The 18,824-nt window shown below is 46.5% G+C and overlaps 1 protein-coding gene across 1 annotated transcript in view; it reads right to left on the bottom strand.

Annotated features, from left to right (window-relative positions):
- Positions 1–8,385: 8,385 nt before the first annotated feature.
- MASP1 (MBL associated serine protease 1) overlaps positions 8,386–18,824 on the bottom strand; it is a 72,335-nt gene continuing 61,896 nt past the window's right edge. The window contains exons 11-16 of the mRNA XM_008009498.3: positions 18,506–18,643; positions 15,154–15,267; positions 14,052–14,237; positions 12,155–12,222; positions 10,043–10,142; positions 8,386–8,995 (exon numbers count right to left, since the gene is read on the bottom strand). Coding sequence (XP_008007689.3) covers positions 8,805–8,995; positions 10,043–10,142; positions 12,155–12,222; positions 14,052–14,237; positions 15,154–15,267; positions 18,506–18,643 — 797 coding nt within the window. The 3' untranslated portion in view covers positions 8,386–8,804. The remainder of the gene's footprint in view (positions 8,996–10,042; positions 10,143–12,154; positions 12,223–14,051; positions 14,238–15,153; positions 15,268–18,505; positions 18,644–18,824) is intronic.

Raw genomic sequence — 18,824 nt, forward strand, 5'->3', positions numbered from 1 at the left:
GCCTGTGGAGGTGGTTGTGTTAGTGGTTGTGGTACAGAAGAGCTCATTGGCCTGGGAGTCAACAACCTTGGTTTTCAGACCTGGTTTAACCATTATCTAGGCTGCTGGCCTTGGGTGACGTGGTCTTTCCTCTCCCCTAGATATCAGTTTCCTTATTTGTAAAGCAAACAGATAAAGTGCCCTGAAGGGTCTCTGCCAGCTTTGCCTTAATCACAAACTGCTACTTAGCCCTGTTTTTGGGGAGGAGAGGAATTTGGAATGATTTCCTAACCCTGACCCTTCCAACAGGTCATCTGGTTGTTACCGCAGGATTTCAGTCTGCCTAGATTGGTTTGGTGTTTGACCCTCTTGTCTGAAACCTTCATAACATCTTTCTTTCCTTTCCTATCTGGAAACAAACATATCTCTTACTCTCTGACTTTTCTCTAAAGGAATTCAAGTTTATTTTATTTTATTTTATTTTATTTTTTAATTATACTTTAAGTTCTAGGGTACATGTACATAACATGCAGGTTTGTTACATATGTATACTTGTGCCATGTTGGTGTGCTGCACCCATCAAAGGAATTCAAGTTTTTAAAGGCAGTTACCTTGAGAGGTGTTGTCTTATACAAGGGTGGTAGTGATGGAATTTCAGTCTTTTTCTTATCCTTTCACTTCTTTTAAAACAAGCCCCAAAATCCTACATCACCATCTTAATAGGGTCATAGTGATATTTACAGAATATAATAAAATACTCTGTATTTTCAAGATTCATTCATTAATGAATGTTTACTGAGTGCATATTATGTGTCAGATATTTTTCTAGACACTTGGGGATATGGCAGAGAGAAGAGCTACTAAATTGCTGTTATTGTGGATAGATGAGCTAGACAATACACAATATAAGTTGAGATGTGTGGTATATTAGATAGGGTTACATACTAAGAAGAAGAACAAAGTAGGCAAGGGAGATAGGAAGGGTAGGGAATGAAGTTACAATCTAAACTGGGTAGTGAGGAAAGGCCTTACTAAGAAGATGACACTGGGGAAAAAAATAAAAGATGAAAGAAATGAATAAGAGGAATGGCATGTGCCAAGGCCCTGAGGCAGGAGCATCCTGAAATGTTCATACATGAGGAGGCTAATGTGTGCAGTTAGGACCAGAGTGGTAAGGGGGATCAGGTCATTGTCAGAACTTTGTTTTTTAATCTGAATTAGACAGGAAGCCACTGGAGAAGTTGAGTGGCAGGGTGATGTCACCCAATGTACTGCCACCAAGTTGATAATAGACCATAGAGATACAAGAATGAAAGAGGAAATATTAGCTAGGAGGCTCCAGCAGTCCTCCTTGAAGGAGGTGGTAGTGGCCTGTTCCAGGGTAGTAGCGGCTGTGGTTGAATCTGGATAAACTTTAATGGTGGAGCTGAGAGGATCTGCTGGCGACTCAGATGTGCAGGATGAGAGAGAGAGGAGTCAAAGATGCCCCAGGATTTTTGGCCTGTGCAACTGGAAGAATGGAGTGTCTACTTTTTGAGATGAGGAAGGCTGTGGGGGACAAATTTTGGGGCAATGTGAGGAGCTCAGTTTTTGACATGGGCATTCTGTTAGACATTAACCGTGAGAAATGCCAAGGCGGCAGTTGGAATATCACGCCTGTAGTTGAGAGGAGGTGCCCAAGCCAGAGATGAAATTGGACAGCCATCAGCATTTAGGTGGTTTTAAATGTCATAAGCCTAGATGAGATTATTTAGGGAGTGAGGGTAGAGAGAAAAGAAAAGAGGCCAAAGAGCTGAGCCCAGGGAATCCCCATGTAGAGAGGTTGGAAAAATAAGGAGAAACCAACAGGGAGACTGTGGGGACTGAGACACACAGAGCAGGATTCCCTGGGGCTTTCAGAGCCTTGGGAGCAGAGTGAGGACCGGAATCCAGGCCTTCACAGCCAGGTTCAGAGCTCTGTCTACTGGCCCAAGGCTCCTTCTCTCTCATGACACCAACTACTTCTCGTATTGGAATACTGCTGATGTCCCTTGCATGGGACACATTGTTTCATTGAATCTGAGCAGGCGGTGGATTTTTGTCTCTATTTTTTTTTTTTCCAGTGCACTTGAAGTACTTCCTATTTTTAAAATGCACTCAAATGAAAAGGCTTGGTGGGAGGCCCAGACTGCTATCATGGATTTGGGCGTCAGACACGCAAACTCAGACCAAAGGGAGATGTTGTCAGAGTTGTTAAAAGAAGGATTCTCTTGTCTTGGATCCCTTTGGCAGGCCTGGGCCACATGTGAGCATTTAACTGGCATAGATTAAATAAGCCAGATGGTTCCAGGCGATGGGCAAGATGGGATAAAGTCACAGGACAAATAGCCCATGGGGAGAAGAGAGGCCTCACTTTCAAACTAGGTCAGCATCTTTTGAGACCACGGGCCTGGTCTACATCTACACTGTGACCTTTGGATCCCCAGGCTTGCTCTGGTTGGTGGGGTATCATAACCTCTTACTTTGCAGAGGTCTCCATTGGGAGTGAAAGATGCTAGCGGGGAAGACATGTTTTTGCCCATGCTGATCTGTTTGTCATTCAGGCACTCATCCTGGGTGTCATCCAGGCCCGACACACCTTCCCATTGTCATCACACTGCTTTATCCTAATACCCCATTCCTCACAGAAGACTCCCTTGGAGGCTTTGTGATCTGCCTAGGTGTTGAAATAGTCCTGGTTCTTTTTCTTATTATCGGAAGCTCATTGCTAGGAATTAAGCTTGTGTTTCTGCATCCAAATGACATTTTTCTTTTCTTCTTGAAAAAGAAAAAAAAATGGCAACACAGGAAATCGTTGCAAAGGCACGTTTGTCTCCTTCCCTCAAGTTCAGAGAACCCATGGCTTCCTTTTATGGACAAGTGCTGGTACCAGTGGGTCACAGAAAGACCTGGAAAACCATTTCTGCTTTTGGGTTTTGGTTTCTGCCCTCTTTTCTCTCTACTTCTCTACTAATTCACTGTGAAGTGCTAACAGAGGTTGGGAGTCTATTAAAAGTGACTTCTCTAGGCCCAGCCCTAGCTTATCAGTGCCCCAGAAGGAGATTCCTCTCCTCCCTGTAAGCTGGCCTGCCTCGTTCAGGACCATTAAGTCTCTTGCCTAATGTACTGTAGCCATCTTGAGTCTCCCTCAGTTCACTGCATGTAATGCCTCATTCGAAAGGGAAAGCTGATCACATCTCTCTTTGGTTTAAAATCCTTAGATGGCTCCCTATTCCCAAAAGTAAGCTGTGTATTCCAGGCTTTTTATAATCCTGCACACAGAGATCTTCCCAAATGGTGTGATGTTCTTTCTCCCAAACTGTCTCTCTAGGGACCATATCACTCAGTTTACCCCAAAGCCCGGAGTCCTTTCGTATCTCTGCTTTCTCATATGCTACTCCCCGGTGCCTGGGATGCTCCTCCTCTTCTTTGGTTTACTACCGCAAGGTAAAACAGCACTGTTCTTTCCAGAAAACACTAGTGCAGAAAGGTCTTAGCAATGGTGTTGCTACTGAGAGTCACCAACTAGTTTTGGATCATTGGCTACAATACCAGGGAATCTACCTCATCTCTGTATCTTGCCAGCTGAGTGACCTAAGTCAGAGGTTGCACACTGGCGAGATAGCCTAGAATAATGACTCTCAAATTGGATGTCCATTAGAATCACCTGTGGATCTTTAAAAATCCCGGTGCTCAGGCCTTACTCTAGGTTGATTATATTTGGATATCTGTGGTTGAGATGCAGACATTGGCATTTCTTTCAACTCCCCAGGAAATGCCTGTGTGTAGCCTCAATTGAGAACCACTGGTGTGCGAGTTAAGGGATTGGGCTCCAGAGTCCATCAGAACTGGTTTCAAATCCTGGTTCCTCTATGCCCTAGTTGAGAGATCTTGGTTCACATTTTTTTTTTTTTTTTTCTTTTGAGATGTAGTCTCGCTCTGTTGCCTAGGCAGGAGTGCAGTGGCATGATCTCGGCTCACTGCAAGGTCCGCCTCCCAGTTAAAGTGATTCTCTTGCCTCAGCCTCCCAAGTAGCTGGGATTACAGGTGCCCACCACCATGCCTGGTTAATTTTTGTATTTTTAGTATGCATGAGGTTTCACAGGTTGGTCAGGCTGGTCTTGAACTCCTGACCTCAAGTGATCCGCCAGCCTTGGCAGCCTCCCAAAATGCTGGGATTACAGGCGTGAGCCACCGTGCCTGGCCTACTCTTCTTATGAGGACACCAGTCCTACAGGATTAATTAAGCTCTACTCTAGTATGACATTTTCTTAACTAATTATGTCTGCAATTATCCTAGTTCCAAATAAGTTCACATTCGAAGGTAGTGAGGGCTGGGGCTTTAACATATCTTTCCCATTTTGGCTCCTCTTGGCTGTGACAGTTTCTTAGAATGTCCTCGTTTTTGATGACCTTAACAGTTTTGATGAGTGTTGGTCAGGTACTTAGTAGACTGTCCCTCAGTTGGGATTTACCTGATGTGTTTCTCATGATTAGCCTGGGGTTATGGGATTTGGAGAGGAAGAACACAGAGGTACAAAGTCATTTTCATCATGGCACACAAAGTCACATAGCATCCATGTGACTTAACACTTTTGTATTAACCTTGATTACCTGGCTGAGGTAGTGTTTATCAGGCTTCTGCATAGCAGAATTACAGGGTCCCACCCCACCCCGCCTTTTATACTATATTCTTTGGAAAGAAGTCACTATGTGCTGCCAACACTTAAGGGATGAGGACTCATGCTGCATCTCTGGAGCGATGCACGATTTTGGATTTTTTCAATGGGAGATTTGTCCATTCTCCCAGTTGATTTATTTGTTCAATAATTTATTCATGTAAGTGTGTACTCATGAATATTTATTTTATACTTTGGGTTATTATCCAATGCTGTGTTGTTTTGTTGCTCAACATTCCAGCTTTGGCCAGTGGAGCTCTTTCGCTTGCCTCCTGTGTCCCTTTGACATATCCCCAGCACTGTGTGGCACTTTGAGCATTTCCTCACTTTCTGGGACTACAAGATGCTCCAGGCTCAACTTGTGTGTTTCCTGCCCCAATCCTGGAATCAGCCCTTTCTTTAAAGAGCCCGTGTTACTTTTATCGGACGATGATAAACCAAGACCTGCGCACTAAGAGTGCTCACTGCTGCTGGGGTATTTGTGCTCCTAAGTTGGCCCACATTTTACACTTCACCACACTTCAGGTTACTCACCTGTAAAAGGAGGATAAGCATAATCCTTTCATGACATTTTCTTGTGGAAAATCAAATTAGAGAAAGTGTATAACAAGCAGATAGTAAATGCTCAAAAATGTTAGTGATTATTATTTCCCATATAACTTTTTATATTTGAGTAAACTTATAATTTTCTAAGTTCTTTCCTATCTGCTAATTCATCAGATTCAACAACCTCAGAAGAGAGGTTATTCTACACATGTATAGATGAGAAAATTAAATAAATAAGGGAATCAACCTATGCTGCACCAGAATTCAAGTCTTTTGATTTTGAGACTTATTCTAGACCAAGATTGGTTTCCACCTCTGTCATATGAGTGGTCTATATTCCCCTCCCTAACTCTTGCCCAACTCTAGCTTGAAGGGCTTCTTTGTGGTGGTGTTCCTTTGATTCTTGCTCTCCATTGAATAAGATTAACTCAGGCAGAAAGAAAGCATAAACTCCAATCCAGAACAGGCCACCCATAGACATGGTGCCATATTTTCTAAACCAAACATTGAACATATGATTCAAATTTATTAAATGCCACCGATAATAGTAAATTTAACAAAGGGGTGGCATTTAATAATTGTAATGTGGATGCAGAAACATTGGCATTCTGGGATATTTGGATAATTTATGGGAATAATAGGACAAGTATTTAAACAGAACTGACCCAAAAATGTAAGACATGGCTTTGTATTTATAACAATCTTCCTATCATAGTCTCTCTCCCTTCATGGTACAGTGATCCTACACGAATAGAGCAAAATGTTGGTAAATGAAAACAACTCACTAGAATCATCAGTGCATAAGAAACATACAAACAAACAGGGAGCTTGGACTCAATGCAGATGTTTATTGGAACTAATGTTTGTTTTTTCATAAGAACAACAGCTTCTGTTGTTAATAAAATCTGTGTGTGATTCTTATTGCTAACAGCAGCACTCATGGTATGAAATTATAGCTTCAGTTATAGAAAGGTGGGTTTTGGTTGCACAAAGAGGAGATCTTTTTAAGTGGCAGCTCATTTAAAAATTTTCTTACTTATTTTTTAAAAAATTAATATTCACAATCAATGATTCAAAAGGCAGCAATTTTAAAGTTGGAATGAGCTGCAATTGGGGATAGTGAGTTTCTCATCAGTAGAAATGCTCAAGAATGAGGTCGTGAAGTTAGACAAGGTTGTTGTCCTCACAGATACTCCAACCCTCTGCTTCTACGGCTCTGTGAGAGATTTGGGTTTCTTGGGCCTTAGCAGCAGTGCAGGAGCTGGCACAGCTAATAAGTGCTTGTAGATCATGGGGAAGCCTGGGTTCCATGGCCTATTTAGACATTTTCTCAGGATAAGGATGAAATTGCAATTGGAGGAATAAAAAAAATAAGCTGGGTCCAGCCAGAAGTCAGTATTTGTGCACAAATCTTGAGGCCATTTCAAGTCCTGTTTAGAATTCTAACTTCAAGGAGAAAAGCTCTTTTTGGTATTGGTTCTGATCCCAGAAAATGAGTCTACTGGACATGCATTTTTGTGGGAGGAGCAGGTACAATACAGGAAATCTTGAGTGGACAGTTACTATTGTTCTCCCTCCATCTGGAAGGCCTCCTCCATCTTACCTGTGGACAAGGCTCCGGTCCAGTCACCTCTTCTGAGAAGCCTTCTTGATTGATATTTCCTCCCCCAAAACCTTCATACCAGAATGGTCTTTCTTTTACCTCCGTGACTTTCCAAAACAGCACTTGGCAGGGTTTATTCCATTATACAGCAGTCACTTACGTATGTTTCATGTCTCCCAATAGGAGCTCCTAGAAGGTATGAATGATACTCTCCTCATCTAGGTAGTTCCCACAGCAGTCAGCACAGCCTGGGCTGTTGGGGTGTGCCCAGGCCATGCTTGAAATGGGAAGGTATGGTGTCTTGGAATGCCTTGGGGTGATTCCAAAACAGCATTACAGTTCTTTGGCATTGAAAACGGAGTTTCTGCTAGCCTGACAAGTATCTGATGGAGTTGGGTCCTATTGCCACCTTCCCTTTACAGAATAAACAGCAGGGCACAGAGGTAGAATGACTTGTTTACAGAACCAGAGGCAGGTTGTGAATTGCTGTCCCTGAGTATTCAGCCTGGGGCTTTATACATATATATATATTCTCATTCTCCATTATCTTCCTCTTTTTTTTCAAGAGACATGGAATTACTCCAACAGCAGCATACAGGTCAAGAGTTAAAATTCCCCCGGGGAAGATCAATGTCTATAAAACAGAAGACAGGAACTTGGAGATTCTGATCCCTTGGAGGGCTTATATCTTGGAGCTCTGGAGGGCATAAGGTCTCTAGAAGCTTCCTGAGAGGATGGGAGAGGCATTCTGCTTGGAAAACACTTATGGCCTTGCAAGATTAGGGAGTTCAGGGTGAGTCTCAGGGGTGAGGAGTTGGGGAATGGCTGCTTGGGGTCAGCTGTGGACACAGGAAGAAAGAGTCTAGGGGCCTGGGGTACAAACTCCCAGGGCCCACCTCGTGCAGCCATTTCCCAAGAAGGGAAGGAGGCCAGGGCCCAGAGCAGATGCTCTGCTTAGGAATGAGGAAGGATCCCTTGGCTCACACTTTGCCTGGCCTATGTCCTTGGGAACCCACCCGTAGTGGAACGGGGTGGATATTGCGGGAGCAGCAGCAGCATTTTGTCTGCCTCAAAGTTCCTTTGAACCGACTGTAATTTTTGCCTTTTGGTTACATTGGCTTTACCTCATCTTATCGGGGGAAAATGGCTTCATTGTATCTTAGATCGTCAGAGCTTGGAGGACCCTTTGAGATGAGGGAAAAGGACTTGCATAGGGTCATAGAGGGGGCTAAGGGCAGAGCTAGTTCTAGAACCTGGTGTCTGCCTTTCCAAACCACAATCCCCAGGCTCCCTCCTGTCCCTGCTCCTCTCAGGCCCTTCCGCAATCTGGCCTCTAGCGCATGTTCCTAGCTACATTGTTAGGGGACATACCACAGGACTCAGAACCTTGCCTGTTTTAGTTTTTAGGGGTGAGGGCGAAGATTGATGTTGGGACAGTTGCACGGTGGCATAGAGCATTTAAGGGTAGATGGAGATGGTCAAGGTTGAGGGGAGAGGTGTGTCACTGATCCCCTAAGACCCAGGCAGGGGTTTGTAAGACAGCTTCGTTTGCCTGGTAGACACACCGACCTTCTGCTAAGGCGCATTTATTGAAAACATAGGGTATGCTATGCACTGTGCTAAGTGCTATGCATCTGTTAATTAATTTTTTCCTCATCAGACTTTTATGAGGTAGGTAAGGTATAACATTTCCATCTTATGAAGAAACTGAGGTTGGAAGAGATGAAGTCACCTGCCCAGCACTGCAAACTAATAAGTGATACAGCCTGGATTTGGCCTCGTGTTCTGAGCACTCCCCTGCTCTGTCTCTTTAAAGAGAGTGAAAAGGGGGCGAAGATACCTGCTCTATTGCTCAGTAATGGATAGGCTGAAGGAAGCGGGAAGGAAGGGAGGAAAGGAGAAATGGCCGCTTGCATCGGAGGATTGTCCTCTGCTGCTGACTGACCACAACAGGTGGTGCTGGGGCTGAGGGGCCAAATTCAGTTCCTCAGTCTGGTGACCCTCTGGATCCAGTCCTTGTTGTGGTAGATGTAGGAGTACACTCCGTAGCGCTCCTTCTTCCCGCAGTCGTCACCCCAGGACACAGTGCCCACCAGGTACCACTGGCCTCTTTCTCTATTCAGGGTCACCATGGGGCCTCCAGAGTCACCCGCACAGGCGTCCTTTCCCCCTAGATGAAAAAGAGACGCAGACGAAGATAAAATGCCCCTTCCCAGCCCAAGTCTCCTTCTCCCACGTCTGGATTGTAGTTCAGAGAATTGGACACTAGAGGGCACAGCAGACCGTTGGACCCAAACCTGGGCTCCGGGCGGTTCTAGGTTAGGCCACATCAAAGCTCAAATGATTCTAGAAAGCCCTGGTTCAGACTTTCTCCTTCCTTCCTTTCTTCCTTCCCTCCCTCCCTCTCTCTCTCTCTCTCTCTCTCTCTCTCTCTCTCTCTCTCTCTCTCTCTCTCTCTCTCTCTCTCTCTCTTTCTTTCTTTCTTTCTTTCTTTTTCTTTCTCTTTCCTCTTTCTGTCTTCTTTCGGCTCTCTCTCCTTCCTTCCTTCCTTCCTTCCTTCCTTCCTTCCTTCCTTCCTTCCTTCCTTCCTTCCTTCCTCCCTCCCTCCCTCCCTCCCTCCCTCTCTCCCTCCCTCCCTCCCTTCCTTTCTTCTTTCTTTCTTTCCTTTCTTTTCCTTTTTTTTCTTTTCTTTTTTGTTTTTTTTGAGACGGAGTTTCGCTCCACCCAGACTAGAGGGCAGTGGCATGATCTCAGCTCACAGCAACCTCTGCCTCCCGGATTCAAGCGATTCTCCAGCCTCAGCTTCCTGAGTAGCTGGGACTACAGGCACCTGCCACTGCGCCCGGCTAATTTTTGTAGTTTTAGTAGAGATGGGGTTTTGCCATGTTAGCAAGGTTGGTCTCGAACTCCCGATCTCAGGTGATCCGCCCGCCTCGGCCTCCCAAAGTGCTGGGATTACAGCCAAGAACCATCGCGCCCGGTCAAGGCCTTTCTTAAGGGAAATACTGGACTTGGGAAGGGAATGATGAACATCCTGTAGATATCTTTTCTCCGATGCATCTTCTCCTGTGGAGTCCCTCCTCCCATGCCTTCCTCCAGTCCCCTGCACCCCCACACTGGCAGCCCACCAGGCTGGGAGGCCTCTGTGCTCCCTTGCTGGCTCTGCACCATTCCCTGGCTGGCAACGCCCCTGTTGTTTGCCAGCCTCTTAACCCACCTTCCTTCTCCCCAGCGCAGATCATGTCCCTGGTCACTTTCTTCTTCAGTGGGGCATAAGCCTTCTGGCAGGTGCTGCGGTCAACAATCGGGATTTCAATCTAGAACATAAAGCTGTTATTGGTCTTCACTCCTGGCTGAGAAGCCTCTGCTGTTCTAACACTCCCGAAGCCAGCTCCTCTCCACTCCATACCTGGACGGACCCGTGTCTCCCTTCGACTTGGTCTAAGAGACTGCCCCGTGCTACAGGTGAAGGAACAACTGAGTGGAGAATCAGGAGGCCCGTGTTCTAGGGCGGTCTCGGCTATGCAGACCTTGGCTGTGTGAACTTGGGCAAGTAATCTGCCCTCTCTGGCACTCAGATTTCTCATCAGTAAGATAGAGATAATAATACTTGCCTAGGAGATGTATTAGTCAATAGGACAATGTATGCATAAATGATGGTCAGTTTTCTTTTCTCTCACCCCTACTGTGGGACCTAGAACATGTGGCTTACTCATTGTTTTTCAGACTCTGAGACTCTGTTTCCTCATCTGAAAAGTGGAAGTTGCAGTACTTGATATACTAATCACTGTACAAGGAGGAAAGGCATGAATAAGTGCTTTGTAAACTGCACACACTGTATACATATTAGTTACTGTGGAGTTATCACTGCTGGCTTTGCAGCAAGCACTTTCTTATGTTGTCCTCCTTCACCACAGTATGAGCATCTGTCTAGATGCTGGATCCGTATTTTATGCATTTCTCTCTTACATTGCTTGGAGTTTAGTAGATACCCAGAAAAAATATGTATATTTTGCACTGCAGCAAAATTGATACAGAAAAATAAGACATTGTGGCTATTATTGTCCTTGATCCAGCATGGGGGTAACTGTTGAGTAGATGTCCAGAATAAAAAGAGGAAACATATGATTCTCTTTCAGTCAAATCAAGAACTGAATGGGCCATATTATCTAAATGGACAACTCCTGTTGCCCTTGCTGGGAGGAAGCCAAAGGCCATTCAGATCCCTCTTGGGCTATGGCCTTCCCTGGATAAGGGGAGAGGAAGCCAGGGCAAGGTGGTCCTCAGGACAGGTCCTCAGCTCCTCTTGAGCACCAGATTCATCATTCAGGTATCATTTCAGCATCACTTCCTTTGGGAATGCTTCCCGAACACCTGAGATGAGATCAGGTTCTCTTTCATATGTTCTGGAGTGTCCTACACTTCTCTTTCTCCACCTTTATCACATCCAGAACTACTTTCTGTCCATCCCACTTGACCATAAGCCCAAGGGGGCCAGGGACCAGATCTATCCTTTTACCCCAGTGAGCTAGTAGCTAGTACAGCATCTGGTACCAGGGAAACATCAAATAGACCCCCGGGAGCTAGTGGATGAAGGGGTGAATGGTTGTTGTAAATCCCAAGTCTTAAAGTATGTCAAAATAATAAATGTGGAAGAATTTAGAAACTAGCTGTGTCAGTCATAGGGCCCGATGATATCAGAGCCAAGCAGCTCTTTGAGGGCAGCTCATGTTGCCCTGTAACTTTGCAGCTGGAAATAGTATCTTATGGTCTAGAGAGGCAAAATGTCTTGCCTCAGATGACCCAGCAAGTTAGTAGAAGCCAAGACTTGAAACCGTGGTTCCCTACTTTTAGTTCAGTGTTTCTTTTTTTTTGTTTTTTTTTTTTTTCCTGAAATGAGTGGAATATGAACTTCTAAGTGTAGGTTCATTACTGTCAGGTTCATGACTGCAAGGACTGTGGTTGTCAAGAGCCTGGCTCATTCTGGTCAATTTGGTGTGCAGTTCTCATGGTGCACAGCTGGATTGTCATCCATAGGGGTGTCTAAACTTGCTGCTTTCTGGGAGAATTTTCATAAGCTCGGCCTTTAATAAGCTACCAGGAAAACTTAACAGTGTTTAGAGGCTAGAGTCCATGACATGTAGAACAAACAAATCAAGCTTTCTGGGGTTCAAAGTCCCATTGAACTGTGGAGGTGGCTCTGGACTCCTAGTTTCCTTCTCACCAACCCCCACCCAAGCCTCGAAATCCCTAAGGGAACAATATGGAGCAGGAAGGCCCAGTGCAGAGCTGAGGTGTCACCGTCTGTGGGTTATAAAATGAACTTCACCTCCATCAGGGTCTCTGGGAACCTTTGCAAGAACTGCTTCCCCCAGCCACTGACGATGACCATGGCTCCTGAAGGAGAGAAGATACTGTGAGAACAGAGAGGCTGTTTGCGGGGTGTTCGGAGGCGTGCAGCTTACAGCTCCATCATCCTCTGTCTGGGGAGGAAAGACAGGATTGTTCTTCTCAGAGAAAGGTGGCATAGTGGGGAGGAACGTGTGAAAGGCAGCTGGGCTAGAGATTACTTGCAGCAGAGCTAGGGGCACTGGTTTCTATGACGTGTTACTGGTTTACTTGTTTAGTTTTCTATTGTGTCCCACCCTCAACCATCTGAAACGTAGGGTCCCTGAGAGCATAATCTCATTCTTGGTCACTGCTATATCGCAATGCCTAGAACAATGCTGGCACATAGGTGCTCAATCAAGAATGGCGAATAAATACAAAAGCCAGCCTAGTCCACTATATGCTATGCTGCCTGTAGCAAGCCCTCCTCTCTGTTCCCCTTCTAAGCCTCGGTTTTCCTGTCCATAAAATGAGGAGGCTGGACTGGTATTCTCTAAAACCCCTTTCAGACTTGACATTCTAGAAGTCTATGAAGTTGGTAAATCTGGGGGGCAAGGTGGGAGTGGGTTGAGCACCGACAGAGCCATTATTTTCCTGTTTGAAAAAGAGCCTGGACACTGAAAACAGTGTTGGGCCTAAAGTCAGAAAACCTGTACTATATCCCCAGATCTGTTTCATACAAGCTGCATCTCGGATGAGTCACCTCACCTTGCTGACCTTTCGTTTTCTCATTTGTAAATGAGGCTACAATGCCACCTTGCAAGGCTTGCATGGTTCATGAATAAGTTAATGAACATAAAGCATCTGGCACATGGTAGGCACATGGCACCCAATGAGTCAAAGCTAGCTATGTCTGTGCCTTTCCTGTTGGTTCAGTTCTCCTAAATACTCGTCAGATGACATCTCAGCCATTTTCCTTTTGAGCTAAAGGAAGTGAACTATGATGTGGCACCATGGAAATTGAATGAAAAGGAAGCCAGCTGGCATGGGTCGCCTATGTTTAAGTATTATCTCAAACATGGAAATATCACAGCCACCACATGGGTTAGCATCTCTGGTTTAGAGGTAAGGGGATTGAGGCTTAATGAAGTTGAAAAAGAAGTTAAATAACTTCCTCAAGATCACCCAACTGGGAAATGGTCGCAGTGGGGTTTGAGCCTGTGCTGAGTATTAAGCCATTGTCCCCCAGCTCGAGACTTTCCCTTCTATATACTCTGCTTTGTGGCACTAGGGATGACTCTCTGAAGTGGGCAGTTCTACTTTGCTAGCTGGTTTCCTGAAAACAGGGGAGCACTTTCAGAGAGGCAGGAAGACTTGCTGTGGCTGTTGGCATCAGCCCTAACAGTGGTTTTTCACCCCAGTAGTGGCCATTGTTTCCAGCTGTTTTCCTTAGCGCATTAGACTCTTCTGCAGAAGTTCAGGTTCTGGCCCCATAGGGCCCCCTTTCCAAGCTTCTCGTTTCTAACTCCAGGTTCTTACCTATGTTTGCCCTGCCCTAGGGTTGGTGGTTTCTTCCTGCAGGTACCGTCTCTATGATCTCAGCTCTTCCCTTTTACTTCTCCAGTCCTCCAGTACCCTATATTAAATTCTCTCTGTTACCATAACTAGTCTAGTTTTTGTTTTTCTATCAGGACCCTTAGGTCTGACTGTTTACTGTGCTTCCCACAACTTTTGCTGCCTTGGACCCAGTTCTGACTTGGCTGTTTGAGGGGAAGCAGCTGGCGAGTCATGCAGACACGATCAGCTGACTTAATTTTCACCAGAGCTTCAGCAACATGAAGACGGACTCCCTGTGGAGGCACCAGCTGCCCTGCAGAGGTGGAGGTGGGGGAAGGTACCTTCCTGCTGGGGTCCCTCGGGCAGACAGATGGGCATCACGAAGGCATTCAGCACTGGGCTCTCCAACAGCTCCACCAGAGCCACGTCATTCTCGAATGTGCTGGGGTCATACTGGGGGTGGAGAGTGATGTGTTTGACGCCGAGATGCTGTTCATTTTCGTCTGACTGGAGCCTCCAATGCTTGCCTGGGCAAGAAGAAGACATGTGGGGCATGGGGGCAAATGGGGGATAAGGTCACACCTTGTTCCCTGTCAGCCCCCACCCCAGCCCCATCCAGCCCATGCTTCTAGCCTTAACCCTTTCACTGCCTTCACCCACCTTTCCCAGACATCCCGCCCTGTTGGTCATTCTCTACACACTCTCATGGGTTCCCACCTCTGTCTTTTTTCAGGAACTGATGCTGTTGCCTTGTAATGCTTGTTCTGATGCCTGCTGCCACATGTTCAATCCATATCATCACCTTCAGTGCCTGGGTCAAACATGACCTCCTCCACGTAACCTCTCGACTCTTGGGTTAGAAGTCTTTCCCCTGTGAATTCCCATGGCACTTTATCTGTTCTTCTTCTACAACACTTACTGCTTGCTACTTTCCATTAGAGGTCTCTGTGCTCATATCTTATTCCTTTATTAGACTGTAAGCTCCCTGTGGGCAGAAACTAGGTCTTGATTATACTGTGTCCTTAGATCCTGGCATAGTGTCAGTAGATAAATATGTGTAGATCTGAACTGAATCAGCTGGTGGTCTGATTTTATAAACAAGAGGGGAAGTCTGGATTGTATATGTGTGATCCACTTGAAACCAGAGGTTCATGGAAACCTAACAGGTCTTTGGAAATTATCTAGACTGGTCTCCTCATTTTATCGTTGTGAAACTGAAGCATAGACTTCAATGCCTTGCTCATGGCCATGTGTCTGGAGAATCATATTTTGCGCTTGGACTCAGGCTCCTGGACCTCCATCCCAGGTGTCCTGCCTGACAAATGAGTGAGTGAGTGAGTGAGTGAGTGAGTGAGCACACACTCTTTGTAAAGGGCCAGTTGGTCATCCCATTCCCAGAACCACAGCTGGTTTCAGGAGTCAGCTTGCCCCTCACTCACTCACCCAGGATGATTTTGAAGTCAGAAGGGCTGAGCAAGTCTGAGTTGCGTAGGGTGGGATCTTCCGGATCGAGCGACTGGTGGAGGCAGTGTGCGGCGGTCACAATCCAGCTGGTGCCTGGGGAATAGAACACATGTGCCATCGTCCTGTACTGCCCGGTCTTGCCTCCCTCTGTCTTGAGCTGAGGATCTTCAGACTACTCCAGCGGACCCCTCAAGACCTCGAAAAGGTCCGTATTTCTCTCCATTGTATTTTATGGCCCCCAACTCAAATGCTCATATGAGCCTAATCTGAAGATATGGGGATTTAAACCTGTGATTTTTACCTGCCTTTTCCAACCAAGGTCAGGACTGAACGTTGTAAACAGGATTTCAGGGATCCTTTAAGCCTGTGGCATTGGTGAGAGCCAGAGAGCCCAAGGTGGGTGCACAGAAAGCCTGTGGTCAACTGGCTGCCTTCTCAGGCCTTGCTTCTCAAAGTGTGTTCCCTGGACCAGCAACATTAGCATCACCTGCAAGCTTCTTAGAAATGAAGACTCTTAGGCCGGCCCCACCTCGGATCTACTGAATCAGAATTTTCATTTTAACAAGACTCCCCAGTAATTTGTATGCACATTAAATTTTAAAATTGACGAATCAGAAGCTAGCTACACCGGCTGCACATTAGACTTACCTGGAGAATGAAAACAGAGTAAATCAGTGTCTGCATCTATATTTAAACCATTTATGTCATGGGGGTGGAGCCCAGGCAACAGATAATGTTTTAAACATTTCCTTAGTTAATTCTATTGCTGCCGGGGTGGAGAATCACTGCTCTGATCTAGAGCTTTCATTATATAGACAGGAACCCTGAGGCCTGGAGAAAGCAAAGATGTCCAGGGGCACCCAGCAGGTTGGTTTCAGGGTCAGGGTCAGGGCCAGGGCCAGACCCCAGGGCTCTTGATAGTCAGCTTAGTGCATTTCCTGTGTCTCAGCTGGCATCTTTCTCTGGATGGACAGGCATCTGCCCTTCGTTTAACGGAGGGTCAGGCTTCCATTCACCTCTTATGTGGAGCAGATGACAAGCCCATAAGTAGCTGAGCCCAGAGACATATCCAGGATGAGCCAAGCAGAAAGAAAAGCTCTAGAACATGGGGGTTGGGGAGGCTGAGTATCAGGTCAAAGTTCAGGGTCGAGGGCAGAAGTGCTTAGTCCCAGAGCAGGTTCCAGGCTCCACTTTGTCCTCTCAGGAGCAGCTATGTGCTCCTGGGTCCTGGCCAGGGCTCCACTTAAGTCACTCTTCTCTGCCCTGGGCCATTTTTTGATCTCTGCCCATGTCCAGGACCAGATTTTCCAGGTGGATCAGGTGGGCTGAGGTACCCAGGTTAGGAGAGCCTGCCTTGGTGTGGGACTATGGGCTGTTTAGATGAACCCAGGGGTGTGCACTGACCAGTTCAGAGATACAGCTTGGCCTCCCAGCTCTGCAGATCCCGCTACCCAGGCATCAGTGTGGGCATTAACAAGGTGCTTTCCCCTTCCTCTGTCCCTCAGCTGCTTTCCTGTTTCTTCTGCCCTCTCCTATCCCTCCCTTGCTCTTTAAGACTGAATGATAGGAGGTAGACAGAAATGATAGATTGGAGTTGCTGCAGGGAGTACGAAGTGTGAGGGCATTCCAGCTTGGCTGGGGGTAGAGAAGTGAACGTCAAACATTTTTCAAACATAAGTCATAGGGAATAAACACACAATGAATAACAATACGTGGTGGACATTAGTGGACTCAAAAATTCAAGGTTTGTCCTAGCTACTCGGGAGGCTGTGGCAGGAGAATGGCTTGAATGCGGGAGGTGGAGGTTGCAGTGAGCCGAGATTGCGCCACTGTACTCCATCCTGGAGACAGAGTGAGACTCCGTCTCAAAAAAAAAAATCAAGGTTTAAGAAAATGAATTCATTCTTAAAATTAGGTGCACACAATCCATCTTTCTTATTTGCCCTCTAACAAAATCGGAGATGTCTGGTGAAGCAGAGTCTTCCCTCCCCCTGCCCTTGCTGGCAGCTCATCCTCCACACCACCCTGCTTCTCTCCAACTTCCCTTCAGGTCCCTCCTTTCCTGGCTTCTTCTCTCCTGGGTATCTTGTGCCCTGCCAGTACCTCTTCCTCTTGTTGGATTGCTCCCTTTCATTTTTCTCTTTACTGTCATCAATCCTCTATCTTATTTTCCAGGTGTCTCTCAGTGTTCTCTGTCTCTCTCTGTCCTCTCCATTGTTGTCTTTCCAATTCTGGTCCTCTGTTTCCCTTCCCTTCTCTCCCTTGGTCCTTTCCCTGACTCCGCTCCCACTGCACTGCCCTCAGCCCTTTCTGGCCCCTTAATACCTTCCCTCACTCTCTTTGCCTCTCTGGGGGACTCCTTTGAGTGAGACCATTCATCTTTGGGCCTGTGAGAATTTAAGGATAAATTCCTTGCAGAGTAGGACTTTATGTAGCCCTGGTGCTTTGGCTGCAGCTCTAGCCCAGGCCTGGTGCCTTGCCGAAGGGATCCCCGCCCCAGAACTGTCTACCCTGGTTGGATCTGGAGGAGGGTGAGGCTGAGTGAGAGGCATGCCCATCAGCCTGGGAGCTGCCCATGCAGAGATGGGCCAAGCCAGGCCTTCTTCCTCGGTGGTGGGATCTGATGCAGAAGTGGCCTAGATAGCCTAGATTGCTATTCAGCTTTCTTTTGACATCAGAACTGGCACAGACCTTAGATTGCCTGGACCAAACTGTGGCAGGGAGAGCCATCCGCTGTTTTCATTCTTGCTCCCACTCCCACCCACATTCCATTACAAAGGTGACAGTCCTATTTCCCAGTATTATTGAATCTGCCTCCTTGTTTCCATCCCTCATGGCCTGTTCTTATTCTGAGGCTATACCTTCTCTCCCCGCTACTGCAATGGATGCCTCACTGATCTCCTGGCCTCCAGTTTCACCCTCCTTTTTATCAATGCGGCCTCTGGAGAGAACTTTCCAGAACATACTTATCAACTTAAAGCAGCATTCAAGACAAGATAGAAATTCCTAAGCATAACATTCAAGGTCTTTGTAAATCGACCTTTCCTGATCCCCAAGGGTGAGTTTCCTGGCTCTCCCTGACCTCACAGCCCTGGCATGCCCTGTCTTTGACCCCCATGTACTGTTATCCATGGTTGAGAGACTCCCTGACTTTGTCCTTCCCAGTGCCAGAGACAGACCAGGATCCAGTCTAGTCGAGAATTCTTTCTACCATACTGCACCCTGTACCCTGACGCTAGTGTGCACAATGACTCGCAATGAAGAAACCTTGGTCAGTCTCTAAGGAGGGGGTTCAATTCCTTAGCTTCCACCTCTTCCACCTTCTCCTTACCTAGAAGGGAGCCCCCACAGAAGGGCTGCCCATTCAGGTGTGACAGCATGGCAATCCAGGGAGTGGTACCCTTCTGGGCTGGGCGTCCATTGAAGATCCTGGCCATCAGCTTCCGGGAGAACTTGGGCAGCCCACACACTGCATCCAAGGGAGGTAGGGAGAGACAGATCAGACTCTGGACTATATCTTGCCCACTGCCAGAGTTCCCAACTCATCACCCTGTTAGGAACATCTATTACTTTTGCTCCTCCAGCATTAATTGACCTTCCTGATAATAGCATCCCAATCTTTCTTTGGAGTCTGCATTTTCCCCATTCTT

Source organism: Chlorocebus sabaeus, chromosome 15 (genome assembly GCF_047675955.1).
Source record: "Chlorocebus sabaeus isolate Y175 chromosome 15, mChlSab1.0.hap1, whole genome shotgun sequence".
Classification (NCBI taxonomy): domain Eukaryota; kingdom Metazoa; phylum Chordata; class Mammalia; order Primates; family Cercopithecidae; genus Chlorocebus; species Chlorocebus sabaeus.